Source organism: Euprymna scolopes, chromosome 2 (assembly GCF_053919585.1).
Source record: "Euprymna scolopes isolate OS-2025 chromosome 2, ASM5391958v1, whole genome shotgun sequence".
NCBI lineage: Eukaryota > Metazoa > Mollusca > Cephalopoda > Sepiida > Sepiolidae > Euprymna > Euprymna scolopes.
In genome coordinates, this window is record NC_136483.1 from 111400394 (window position 1) to 111415347 (window position 14954).

At 30.8% G+C, this 14954-nt stretch overlaps 1 protein-coding gene and 1 long non-coding RNA gene across 5 annotated transcripts in view; one reads left to right on the forward strand and one right to left on the reverse strand.

Annotated features, from left to right (window-relative positions):
• Positions 1-8587, forward strand: part of LOC145294181 (solute carrier family 12 member 4-like) — a 377042-nt gene extending 368455 nt beyond the window's left edge. For all 4 annotated transcript variants that reach the window (XM_080141297.1, XM_080141303.1, XM_080141288.1 and 1 more), the window contains one exon: positions 7411-8587. In XM_080141297.1, the coding sequence (XP_079997423.1) occupies positions 7411-7502 (92 nt within the window). In that variant the 3' untranslated portion in view covers positions 7503-8587. The remainder of the gene's footprint in view (positions 1-7410) is intronic.
• LOC145294196 (uncharacterized) overlaps positions 1-14954 on the reverse strand; it is a 113620-nt gene that overhangs the window by 82291 nt on the left and 16375 nt on the right. The gene's annotated exons all lie outside the window — the stretch shown is intronic.

Genomic DNA, 14954 nt, shown 5'->3' on the forward strand with positions numbered 1-14954 from the left:
ATGGTTAAAATATTCCCATAGTCAATGTCATCAACTCCCTTCTAAAAAATTGTCGATTTTATGTAGAGATGGACGGAAAAAGAGCAGGTGGAGGGCGCAGAAGAACGGCCTCTCACAAGGTTCAGTTCTGGCTCCCACACTTTTCAACATACAAATGATATGGCCACATTCTGTAACATCTGCATATTCATCTATGTAGATGACACATGCCTTGCAACCAAATCAAATGACTTCAAAGTCAAAGATCAGTTGATACAAGCATTCATGCAGCTGTCAATATACTATGTCAAGTGACATCGTAACCTAAACCCAGGTAAAGCTAAGGTGTGCTCATTCCATCGTCGGAACCACCTAGCCCAAAGGAAGCTCAACATCATCTAGGGAGGTAAAATCTTGAAAACACTGCATTCCCAACTTATCTTGGTGTGACACTTGACAGGACACTGTTATACAGAACCCATGTCGAGAAGCTTTGCCTGTGTTGATAGAATGAATCAGTCAAAGACAACAACAGCAACAAGGCTCTTCCAGCACCAAATGAAGACCTTCCAGCAGGCTCTGAACCCCCAGAAAGAGTTGTAGCACTCAACCAAGTCCGAGTGAAGGTTGCGAAAACACAAAACGAGCTGCACAAGTGGGGTTATATACAGGACGTTTGGTGTCCCCATCGACACCAACATGCAGACTATCACACACATCCCCACAGACTGTTCCCTTTTGCAATTTGTTACAGGCAAAAAATACAATAGAATTAACTAATGGAATTCGATTTATATATATATATATATATATATGTACTAGCAGGTCACCCAGCATTGCCCGATAGTAAAATATGTATAAATATTATATTTTAATTCCTTTAGAATTCTTATTATAAACAGAATACCGTTGGTAGTAAACATAACGTTAAATTCCTTAAAAAAAATGAAGTAAAAAGAAAACGTAAAGAAACTGAGACATGTGCATGCAAGTATTATGTTTTTTTCTAAACAGTTCACTTCTTGTAAGTAAAAAAAAAAACTTCTCAAGCTGAGATCGAAACTAAAACCTAATCACAGTGAATCAAGTATGATAACCATTAGGCCAGCTTGTGTTGATCTTTAAAAAGTTTCAAGTCTACTTATTTTTGACATAAGTAATCTGTGATGTGAATGAGTTATGCATGCTCACTCATGAAACAGTTGACAAACAGATAAAAATCTGATGACCTCTCCCTTCTACGTACCAATTTTTCAATTTTTACTCCTTAGCAGCTCTTTTTCCGAATGAAAACCAATTAAAAAGTTTTTTGCATGTCTGAATTCTTTATGTACCAAATTTCAAGGCTGTAGATCAAAAATTCCTTGAGTAATAGGTTCTGAAGTGTCTTTTCACACACACACACTTTTTTACTAATCTTATAGTCTTTCAACCTAACTTTTCTTTAAACACATGCACACCCAAGAGGGAGAGAGATACTAGGCAAAACATCTAATCAGTGTTTATTTCCTAAAGGCCTCTTTTTCTTATATATTTTAAACACATAATATACATGCTAAAATAATCATTAGTTATGCATGAAAAAAATCTATTTTAATACATTTAATAAATTTGTGATTATTTGAACGAGTCATCTCCCTTTCGATCTGCATTTTCTATTTTTTGTTATTAAGATGCATAAGGAAAAAACTTTAAGGAAACAAACGTTGATGAACTCAGATTTAGTAAAATATATATAGTATATGTATTACTAGAAGAATATTCATCCCAGTACACCTAAAATTGATTATTTGAACTGAGTATTTTTGCACCAATTTTATGTCCTATTACAAAGATTAAAATTAAGATATAATGATATTAAGTTTTACGTCTAGGATTATTATTCCAATTTTAATTTAAATCCATTGCATGATTTGGATTTGAGAAAATGTTCAAAATTCAAAACTTAAAATGTCTTAAGAAATTGAAATTCCACAATTCTTGCTTAATTGGTGTTTCAGGACTATGAATCAAATCCAACACAAATCCGATGCTTTTTAAATTTTCAAATGGATGGTTGTACCTATATTATGCCCCCCTTCTAGAAACTCTTTTAAACATTTGAAAGAAAATAAATGTTGGGAATATTTATTGATTGCTTTCTAATACATAGTTAAAATTTAACAAATAATTAGAGGTACGTGAATTTTTATGAAAGAATTTCACTCATTCTTTACTCCTTTGCATAAACTAAATTAAAGCCCACATTACAACTCCTTACGCCTAGTAGCTGTACTCCAAGATACATAATGATCGATTAATTCATTTAAGAGTGAATTTTATACATAGAAATATATAAACATATAGATATATCCAACTTTATATATATAGAGAGATATATATATTTACACTTAGAGGTGGTTTGTCAAAAACAGATATAAGAGGAACATAATAAAATACAATATATAAAAGGGGCAAAAATTAAACATAGTTACTTATTGAAGAGTTTACATTAATAATCCTTAACACAATCGAAATAACATGTATTGCCAGGACAAACAATTATAGAAAGCAGCATGAGTAATATGCAAGTAAATATAACTTTATATCTGGAAACATAGAGATGTGATCAGTAAAGAAGGGTCATGTGAGATAATTAGTTGATCTGAGAGACCAAAATAGAGGACATAAACCCTGTGTATCGCTTTATTGCAAGTCAATATTTTTTTAATTTTAAAATTGCTATGAAACGCAAAGAAATGAAATTTGGTACACTGAAAGAGCATAACAAGGTGTCTTGTTTTATTACTGAAAATATACATTTTTAGACACTTTCAATAAAGTGATAAACACTTAAAATTACCAGAAAATAGAAAAATTAGCATAACTTTCAAAATATTTGTTCAAACTCCACAAAAATTAGGAGAATAAGGCACCTTGCTATGATCTTCCAGTGTACTAAATTTCACTTCTCTGCATTTAATAACAATTTCAAAAAAAAAAAAAAAAAACATTGACCTACAATAAAGCGATACACAGGGTTTATAATAGGAAAGTCATTCTATTTACTTGCCATCTCTATGAGGTTGGTTTTTAATGTAGAGAAAACCCAGTTCTTCAAAAAGAGGAACTCTGGATTGGAACTTGGGACAAAAATAAAACTTGCCTCAGTCTAGGAAGATTCCTTATTCACTAATCGAGAACAGAACAAACAAAGTGTAGAATCAGAACAGATTCTATGCTTCACTTTAATATTAGTCAAAAGGCCAAAGCCAGTCACACTGTAAAATTTGAAAGTTAGCTAGAGAAGAAAAAGCTGTTTTCTAGGTTGGCAGTATTTTGTGCGAACAGTTGGCTGAGATGGCGGAAATTTTCTGTTTCTATGTCTATCATTGTAGCCATGTCACTAGTAAGGGTGCTGGAGGTAAACGTTTTGTCTGGGCTGACGTTATCCGCCTGATAGTCAGGGACCCGAACCTTGGATTAACCACTAAGGAGGCTGTCCTATCAGCAGGTGCAAAGTACTGGGGCTGCTGTATTGCCATTTGGTGAATGGATTCTGGACCATGCAGTAGCTTCTGGTGGGGCCTCTCGATGCCATACTAGTGGGTAATTGTTACGGCTTTACCTTATCATTAGCTACAAATAAAAAAAAAAAAATTCTTCGTTTCTTTTTCTCTCTTAATTTCCCCTCTCTGTCCTGCTCTAAGTAAATCTGACGACCTAGTCCACAAATTTCAAAATTTCATCATGACAAGTTTCAAGAAAAAATACACGATTAAACCCGGTTCTCCGACTTCCAACGTAGACCCCTACTACCATGTCTCCTTCTCCAACATCAGGGGTCTTCGTTCTAACCTTCCAGAGGTTGAAACCCAATTACAGGAGACTAAACCAGACCTTTTATTTTTAAGTGAAACAGGCATTGGACAGGCTATTTCCCTAGAAGAGTTCGCAATTAAAGGATACTCTAACTTAACCTCTAAATCTGACCCCCAAGATCGCCATGGGCATGGAATATGTGCCTATATTAAAGATAGCTTTCCATGTGGTAGGGACATCTCCAGGGAAGATCCTAACTTACCCTATATGTGCTTCCGGGTTGCTTTAGCTCACACTACGGCATTTTTATTTACTCTCTATCGCCCCCACAACAGCGGAGTTACTATATTTAAAAGCATATCTGAGAAAATTGACCAAGTCCTATCTGCTTATCCTTCAGCTAACATTCACGTATGTGGAGATTTCAATGTTCACAACGTCGAATGGTTGACCCACTCAAACAAGACCGATGATGAGGGGAGGTTCTGTCATGATTTCTCCATTGCCTATAACCTCACTCAGATTGTTCAGGAACCCACCCGTGTGCCCGACAATGACGGCCAGTATGCTAGCCTACTAGACCTTTTTCTCACAACTTGCCCTGAACTATGTTCAGTTTCTGTTCTGTCGCCTCTTGGATCTTCCGACCACTCTGTTGTATCAATTAAGATAAAAATGAAATGTAATAAGTCCCCAGACGTACCTCTTCATCGTACAGTATATCGATACACTAAGGCTGACTGGGATAGCTTCCGTACATTTATAACTGATCTACCTCTGCATTCCATATTTAAAAAGGATGTGTCCTCTATAGTATTAGACCTGACGGAATGGTTAATTGTAGGTATTGATCATTTCATACCCTCGAAAAAGTTTCAGCAAAAACCTAACAGCCAGCCATGGTTCTCTCCAGAATGTGCTGCTGCCATTGCGCACAGAAATCACTTTTTCCACTGTTTCCAACGTAATAGATGTATGGAAACTAAAGCCGCTTTCAGGACTGCCAGCAACCATTGTAAGAAAGTAATAAAGAACGCAAGATGGTTGTATGCTCAATCTGTTAAGTCCAAAGTAGCTGAGCAGCGGCTTGGTTCCCACCAGTTTTGGCAAATAGCAAACAGAATTCTGAACAGAAGTGTGCGCTCCATTCCAACTATCATCAATGGACCTGAGGTAATCTCGTCAGCATCAGACAAAGCCAAACTCTTTGTCAAGAATTTTGCAGCTAATTCTACCTTTTGCGATCAAGGCCGCCAACCCCCAATATTTCCTCCTGTATCTGAAAACACACTATGTGATATACGTATATCTGTACGTGATGTTGCCAAGCTAATCAAAAACCTTGATTCCAGTAAAGCAACTGGCCCTGACGGTATTCCAATTATAGTACTCAAAAAACTTCGACCTGAACTAGCGCCCATACTTACAAAACTATTTAAACGTTGTCTTAAGGAGAATAGTTTCCCATCTCCTTGGAAAATTTCATCTGTATGCCCTGTATTTAAGAATTCAGGTGATCGCTCATCCCCCTCTCAGTACAGGCCAATAAGTCTCCTGTGCGTCATGAGTAAGTTGCTGGAATCTGTGTTAAATACAGAAGTAATCAACCATCTCAAAAAAAATAACCTTCTTAGTGACACTCAATATGGTTTCCGTTCTGCTAGATCTACAGCAGATGTGCTTACAGTTATATCTCATAGGATTAGCAAATCTCTCGACGGAGGCAACCTTTCTAGGGCAATTGCTCTTGACATATCAAAGGCCTTTGATAGGGTATGGCATAAAGGTTTACTTCATAAGATCTCTAGCTATGGTATAGCTGGAAATGTCTTCTCAATTATTAAATCATTTCTTTCTGATAGGTTCATAAGAGTAGTAGTTGAGGGGCAAAAATCAGAAGCCCACAGTATTAATGCCGGTGTCCCTCAGGGGTCCATCCTGGGCCCAACTCTTTTCCTAATCTACATTAATGATCTTCCAAATCACATCCTTACATCATTTGTAGACATTTATGCTGACGACACTACCATTTATGGTACCACATCTAAGACAGTAAACGACCAAGTTCTCTCCAATTCTCTCTCCTCTGATCTTGAGCATGTAGTACAATGGGGAAAGGAGTGGCTGGTTACTTTTAATGCATCTAAAACTAAGCTCCTCTCTTTACATCATCAACATTCTGATCCACATCTGGCATCAATTGAAATGAATGGCTCTCGTCTTCAGGAGGCCTCAAGTTTTGACAAGCTTCTGGGATTGACCATTACTCCTGATCTTAAATGGAACACGTACATCAAATCTGTTGCCAAGGCCGCTGGAAAAATGGTGGGATCTTTCTATCGATCCAGTAGATATCTCACTGCTGATGCAATTCTCTATCTATATAAGAGCCAGGTACGTCCAAGGATGGAATACTGTTGCCACATCTGGGCAGGAGCTGCTAGAAAGGACTTGGCCTGCCTTGATAGAGTTCAAAATAGACTTCGTAGCCTCGTAGGAGATGTCCTTTTCTCTTCCTTGCAACCTCTATCTCACAGAAGAGATGTTGCGAGTTTGTCTCTGATGTATCGTTATTTTCATGGAAAGTGTTCGACTGAGCTTCAATCTATGGTCCCCCCTCGCCAAACTTTCACAAGAAACACTCGTCTAGCTGTAAACACTATCAATAATTCCCCCCACTCTTTATCTGTGCCTAAACCTAAACGTAGATTCCATGAACAAAGCTTTTTTATTAGAACTGCACGCCTGTGGAATTGTCTTCCGTTTTCCTGCTTTCCGGCTGACTACAATATGGTTGTCTTCAAGTCTAACGTAAATAAGTTCTTGATGAGCCGTTCCATATAAGTTATCAAATTTAACAAATTTTCATTACTAATGATTATTATATTGTCCAATTTCTACTGTACATTCTTTAACCCTTATCCTTGAGTTGCCTCTTTGATCTTGATAATGAGTTGATACCTATGAAAAAAAAAAAAAAAAAAAGAAAAAGTCCAATGTGAACAAGTTCTAATTGAATCGTCCCCCTAAGTAATCCAAGTTTCAAAATTCCCACTGTTTACTATGCTAAAATCACAATGACTAATGTATACCTATTAACCCTTATCCTTGAGTGGCCTCTGGGCCTTGATAAGTGGTGACATCTTTGTAAAAAAAAAAAAACAAAAAAAAAAAAGAGGGTGAATATGCATTCTAAATTCCATTCCCCATATGTAGAGTATATTCTCTCATCGGTTAGTATAATACAAGAGAGATAACTTTGATATGATTAAAAGAAGATAACTCCATAATATTCTGCAGCAACACCCAATTAATGAGTTAATTTTAGTCTTGTCTGCCTGCGATCAGAATAAATTAAATCTGACAAGAACTGGACCAGTTTTAAAAGTTATGCTAAAGTAGAAAGCTAATCAGATTGTGCAACTTGGAAACTAACCAACGAAGAGGCTGAATCTGATTTCTAGACCCTCCATGTAGAGTGGAATTACTCTTTTGGGAGTAAAGAGTGCATTCTATGGTTGGTTAGTATGTTGAAGGTAGATAACTACCTAGAAAAAAGGGTTTAATTGAATTATGTTCTAGATTTCTTTGACATTATTTGTTGTTTCGTGTTCCTTGACCATTTTACAGATATGGAATTCTTGGAGGTGCTTACAGAAGGCCTGGACAGAGTGATGATGGTACGAGGCAGTGGTCGTGAAGTGGTCACCATTTATTCATAGACCAGAGTTGAGGCGACGGAAATAATTGTAATAATCATAATGACAATGATCACAACAATAATGAAGAACGAAGGAGAAAAAAAAAGAAAGAAACAAGGAATTTGAAGACCATCATGTGAAAGGGAAGAAAGATTTTTTTTTTTTTTTTTTTTTTGAGTCATCGATTTGCAGAAGGGACGACAGACAGACGGATTTTTTTTTTTTTTTTTTGCGATTGTATTTGGCGGTCGTCTTCAATTTACGAGGATGGTTATTGATGTGAACCATTATGTGTGTGTGTGTATATATATGTCAACCATATTTATGAAGAAAGAAGGGCGAAGGCGTTTTTTTTTTACTGTCTAACCACGCCCTTATCCCCACCACCACGACGAAACTCCCCACCACCACCTCCACCATAAGATACAATTATGCAAAAATATGTATAAATTGTTTTGTTTCAAATATATTTTTTTGGTTTGTTTTGGTTTTTAAATCTTTTAAACAGAAAAAAATACCCCCCAAAAATCTTTTTTGATGAGAGATTATTTCATTCTATTTTCATTTTTATTTATTTTTATTTTTATTTTTTTTGCAAAGTTTATTTTCCCCATTTTTTTTTTTTTTTGTTCACACTATTTTTCATTCCAAAGATTTCTGTCATTAACTCTTTTTTTATTTTTCATGCAATCTTCTTCTTCCAAGAAATTATTAATTTCATCCTCCACCTTTCTTAATTAGTTTTCCTTTCATTCAACTTTAGTTTCTTCTTTTTTTTCTTTCCTTCATCTTTTATTCATTTTTTAATATTTTATGAATTAGGGTTGTTCTTTCTTTTTGTTTCTCTTGAACTTTCTTTCTTTACTTTTCTTTCTATTCATCTTTTTTTCTTTCTCTTTTCCCCATTCTTTCTCTCTTTTGTCACCCCTCTTGCCCATTCTGCCTCTCTCTTCCTCCTTCTTTCTTACTTCTTTCTTCCTCGTTCTCTCTTCTCCTCTCCTTCTCTCTCTTCTCTTTCTCTATCCTCTTTTCTCACTATTCAATTCCCCATTCACATCTTCTCTCTCTCTCTCTCTCTCTCACACACACACACGTCATTACCCCCCTTCCCATCTATTTATCTATCCTGCTTTTATTTACTGCTGACACAGACAACACTACAACAACCATGATTTACTAAAAGAACAAAATTGGTGGGAGAGGCTTAAAAAAACACAAGGATAAAACTGACAAAGAGCAACCAAATCTTTCAACCTATACCAATCAACCAACATAGTTATTTTTATTACATGTCTACAAACTATTGTATGAAATGTATCAGTAATCAACCACACATAATCAGAATAATGAAGAAAAAACAATGTTTCCAACAATAACAGAGGGCTAATGAGGTGGAGTCTTGTGAGCAATTTATATATATATATATATATATATATATATATATATATATATATATATATATATATATATAGTTAAGAGGAAGAAGGACCATTGAAAAATGTTGCTAGTTGTTTTGATTTTTCAAGCAGATTTTTAATAAAAATGAATTGCCGGTGTAAAATTGTGTTTCAAGTCCCACTATAAAATTGTGACTAGTCTTTGGATTTTTGATCTCGATTAGAACTTTTAATCGCTGGCAGACATGTTTTAATTGGCGCTTGCTGCTATTAAATATGAACTATTTATATCTTAACTTTCATCTTTTAAATTTACAGAATTTATACAATTAAAAACGAAGATGAAGAAAGTTGAGACATTTCTAGTCAATAACATAATAATAATAATAAAATGACTGCCAGCGATTAAAACTTTTACTTAAATTTAAAATGAATTTAAAAAATTAAATAAACAATTTTATTTCAAGACTAAAAATAGAATTTAAGACTAAAATCTGCACAATAACCAAGTGAAATCAGTGAGATTTTTCAAAGGTCCCTACTTTAATATATATATATATATATATATATATATATATATATATATATATATATATATATATATATATATATATATTACTGTTTCATATATATATATATATATACTTATATTATGCGATAATATATTATGTATATATTTTTTGTTTCAGTATTGACTTCAACAGTGCTCAATATACGAATAGAGCTTAAGTAGTAGTGTAAAATATACTTATGGCAAGTGAATTAAACAGAAACACTTGTTTCCTTCTGCCGAATGAATTTTTCAGCCTAATTCAGAAATTTGAAATTTTGCAAGGTAGGATTTATGATTATCCTTATAAATGGTGACCTTTCAAATTTCTCATGTATCCTGAAGAATTCCCACGATGGAATGAAACACGAGCGTTCCTGTGTAACTCGCTTGCCATAAGTATATTTTTATACTACTATATATATATATATATATATATATATATATATATATATATATATATATATATATATATATATATATATAAAACCTTTTTCTTTTAAATAAAAATATTTAAAATATAACTGTGTATAATGAACAATGTCGGTGATAGAGGCTTGTCTTTAGCCAAATGGGAAAATAATTTAGTCATATTTTTTAAGTTTAATTTATCCTATCAATTTAATTTAGTCGAAATTTCTTTGAATTTTGTTAAGATGTTTTGTTTTGAAGATTTAATTTAAATTACAGTTTATTTCAAAATTTGAAAATTAAAACATTTTTCTAAATTATTTCTTTTTTAAAATCTGAGATCTTGAAAAAATTGTTTAATAGTTTTTAAGTTTGAAAATTTGATTAATTTTTTTTTTTTTAATTTACAATCAGTCATTTTTTAATTAAAAAAAGATTTCTAATAAAAATTTTGAAAAAACCTTAAAAGGATATAATTTGTTTAATTGGGCATTTTTAACAAAAACCAACAAAACAAAACAAAAAAGAATGAAAAAATAAATATACAACAGATAAACGTTACCAAAGGCAACATAAGTTACTCTTTTGGTTACCTAAATAAGTTTTTTCTTGTGTGCATGTTTTAACTTATTTTAAGGCGTTTTTATTTAAAAACAAAAGTAATGTCAAGTCTGTTGAGTTACAACTAAAAAAGTCATCTCATTATGGTCATGTCAAGCCTCGTTAATCACTCAAAAAAATTATTTTGTTTAATTTTCGATTTTTAAGCGATAATTGAGTCTCAAGATGGTTCTAATGAGACCGGGACCGCCATTTCTATTCATTCTAACTCAACAGATTTGACACTACTTTTGTTTTCAAGTAAAAACGCTTTAAAATAAGTTAAAACACAGAAATTTATTTAGCTAGATAAAAGAGTAATTTATTTTTCCTTTGGTAATATTTATTTGTTGTATATTTATTTATCCACCCTTGTTTTTATTTTGTTGGCTCGTGTTAAAAATGCCTGTTTAATTAAATTTCATCTTTGTTTCTTCCATATGTTAAGCCCTTTTATAAATATAAAAAAAAAAGTATATTTTTATTTCTTTGTATTAAAACTTGAACAAGTTAATGTATTAAAGTCATATGAATGTATTTGTGTCGTTAATAATATTTAATTATAATAAAATAATATTCTTAAACTGAACTCTTCAACTTGGTTGGTACTGAACACATTACCATTTTTTTTCTTCGGGGAGCAGACATTGATTTTCTTTATAAATAAAAAACCGAATTGAAATATGAAAATTAATAACAAAAAATTTTATAAAGAAAATTAAAAAAAAAGAAAAACTTAATTTTTAAATAAATATTTTTTTTATTATAGCAAGAAATCAAAATTTAAAAAATTTCTTCTCAAAATATTATTTTACAAATTTAATGATTATCTTGAATTTTATAACTTTAAGATGACTTCTATTGAAATAATAATGTGATATTATTGTTTGGCCATTAAATTATTAATTGTACCAAATTGTTATAAAACTAGAAGTGATTTGGTTTAAATAGTGTTATTTCAATAACAGCCATCTTAAAGCTGAACAGTTCAAGATCAAGATAACCAATTTAATAGCTATAATACATCTGTTTTAAATATCAAGGTTTTAATAACTTTAGTTAAATTTCTATTTTAATAATACAAATAGGTTTATGTGAAAATTTTAAATGCAATTTGCTGATATTTTGATTTTTTTTTTACAATTTTATGAATTATTTAATATCACATATTCAAATTTAAAATAGCTTATATATATATATATATATATATATATATATATATATATATATATATATATATATATATATATATATAATAAAAGCGTTATATATTTTTTTAAATAGCTTTCTTTGAAGCATGTTTTTTTTTAATTTTTGCTTATAAATTCTATATTTTGACAAAGATATTTTTGTTTTATTAAAACAATTTTATTATTTTTTATTTATAATAAAATAAATTTTTATTGAATAAAAATAAATTATTTAGTGGTAGCGCATATCCGAATTTAAAATATTAATTTTTTTAAATTTTGATTGTTTTTTATCTGATTTCTGTAAAGATTTCTTTTTAACCTTTTGGTTGTTTAATATTTGTTTGTTAAATACTAAAACTTGATAGTTTTTTTAATGATTTTAGTATAATTTTGTTTTAATAAAAAATGATATTATAAATATATTATATTTAATTGTTTTATTAAAAAAAAGTATCTCATTAAGATGTTTTATTCTCAAAATGTGTTTGTAGAAGCAAAATTATTCAAATAAAATTTTGCTTTCATAAAAATAAGATGCGTTTCCCGGAAATAAACTGGACACGTGACTGTATATTAAACCAAGTTTATGAGTACTTAAAAAATCCCACCATAAAAATACTTTTTGGCATTCACGCAGTATAGTTAACAATGGAGAAATCGAAAATAAACACAAAGAAACTTTTACTAAATGCAAGAAAAAATTTTTTTACCGATTTGCATAGTTTTAAAGTTCTGAAACATGTTTTTAATTTCAATATAAGATTTCGTTAATAGCCTGCCTGTTTATCAACTAACAATCCAAAATGATCGCTGTCAATAGTAACATTTACCTTCTATATCTTATAGTTAAAAATCGGAAAATCGAAAATTATAATATAATTTGTTTTTGCGATACGTTTTGAATTAATTCAAATATTTACAAAAGTGCATTTTTACCTAAATACGAGTTGGGAACAATTTTCCCTTTAACCAACTTGGTACCCCCACATGGGGAGTGGCATACATATTATTTTTAAAATATAATTATCCACCGACACGTGTTTCGTCGTCTACGACTTTTCAGAGTGGCTGAATCTAGTGAGATTCAAAATCGGGACTCCGCGTGTCAGTGGATAATTATATTTTTAAAAAAAATATATATATATATATATATATATATATATATATATATATATATATATATATATATATATATATATATATATATACTTAATTACTGTCCCCAAATGTATAAGATTTAACTTTTGGACGATCTGTATATATATATATATATATATATATATATATTATTTTTAATTTAGTGGAACTGTTTAAAAAAAAATTTAAGTTAATTAATTCCGAAGTTTATAGTCGTATGTGTTCGGTGATATTTGTTTTCAAAGTTTTTGCGGTTCGAAAACAAATTTTGAAATTAAAAAAAAAAAAAAATTAAAAAATTTAAAAAAAACAACATATTTGCAAAATCTTTCAAAAACAATGCAAGCCAATAGAAAATTTAAGGAACCAATTCAAGCGACTTCCGATTTTTAAACTCGTCGGAAGTAAACGGTATTATTTTATTTGAAGACCTCCAAGGAAATGTATCAACATACAGAAACTGATAATTTTCATTGAAATATGTTTATTTAGTGATTTTGTAAAATAGATTTAGCAACAGTAAATCTTTACAGAAATAATTAATACTGTAAGTAATATGTGAATTTAATAAATTAAAGTAAATGAAAAATAAATGAAAAATATGAATTTTTCACATATATAATATTTTTAAAAATAAACGTAATGAAAAGAAAATGTGCATTTGTCCAATCCAAACATAATAAACACGGATCTAGTAGATGATCGTATAGCAGGGTTTTCAGATTAACACTGTTTACTTTCCACGACTTTCCAAACTGGAAGTTGCTTGGATTGGTAAAATATGCAGGATCACCAATTTATTTATTTCCGATTTCTCGCCTGTTAACTATACAACCTGAATGCTCTTTTTTGTTTGTTTTTCGTTGGAAAACCCATCTTTTCTGACAATTTGTGATTCGCTGTAAAAATAAAACCTCATAGCAATATAGATTTTCGATTGAGACAAATAAACGATGAGAAAAAATACATAAAACATTTTATAAAAAAGAAATTTAAAACGAAAAAAAAAAAAACACTTATTTCTATTACCTTTCCTGTAATTTACATATTTTCTCTTTCTCTATCCACCTCGTAGCCAATATAGATTAAAATACAACCAATTAAGGTAAAAGGAAAGAACAGCTAATACTTGATGACTCGTAAAGAAACAAAAATAAATAAAAACACATAATTTATACTAAACGCATTAGAATAAAATTCTCTATCGAACCACCTAGTTCTAACGTTTATAACACTAATTTATTTTTCTTTTATGAAGTCTTTTTTTTTTTAACAATAGGCATTTAATGGCAGCTAACAATTGTAGACATAGTTGCCATTAACTGGAACATCGAGTACGAAAAAATAAAAAGTATTATAAACGTTGTTAAAACTAAGTGGATTAGATAGAGAAATTTATTCTAATGTGTTTGTTATAAATTTTGTGTTGTATTTTTCCTCGATTTACGAGTTATTGAAAGTTAACTCTTCTGAACTTTTACCACAATTAACATTGGTATTATTGAATTACTATCATTAATATTCTCATATGTTTTGTGGTGATAGGGTGACTGTAATTGTTTCATTTTTAAGAATAGAAAAAAATATTTTATAAAAAAAAAGTTTCCCTATGATCCATTTTTTATGTTCTTCCTCATATTTAAAATCGACAATCATGCAAAATAGTTAACAGACGAGAAATTGGAAACAAACAAAATATACAACGAATAACTTTTACCAAATGCATTAAAATTTAGATTTCTACTGATCACTTTAAAGAGCAGAAACTGATCGTAAAATTAATTATCTCTGAATATGTTATGGTTACTTTGTTTTAGCCAAACATGAGTTAATCAAAGATGGCAATCGATGTTTTTTGAAATGGTCGCTAATTTCAGGCTTAAAAGATAGTAAAACTAAAAAAAAAATAAAAAGTTTGACCTACCACTAATCCTAAGTCCAGGAAAGTTACTAATCAGACTTTGGGTAAGTAGTGAAATAATTTCTGAAAAAATAACAACACACGAGTCGACCATAATGGATTCTTATTATATCCAAAAGTTGTATAATTTGTTTGTTTTAGATTTCTCGGCTGTTAACGATACTGCATGATTGCATTGAAAACATCCAAATACTTTAATTTTGTTGTTTTTTTTTCTTTTCGTTTTTTGTAGGCACATACTCCTACTCAACTCCTACACACCTC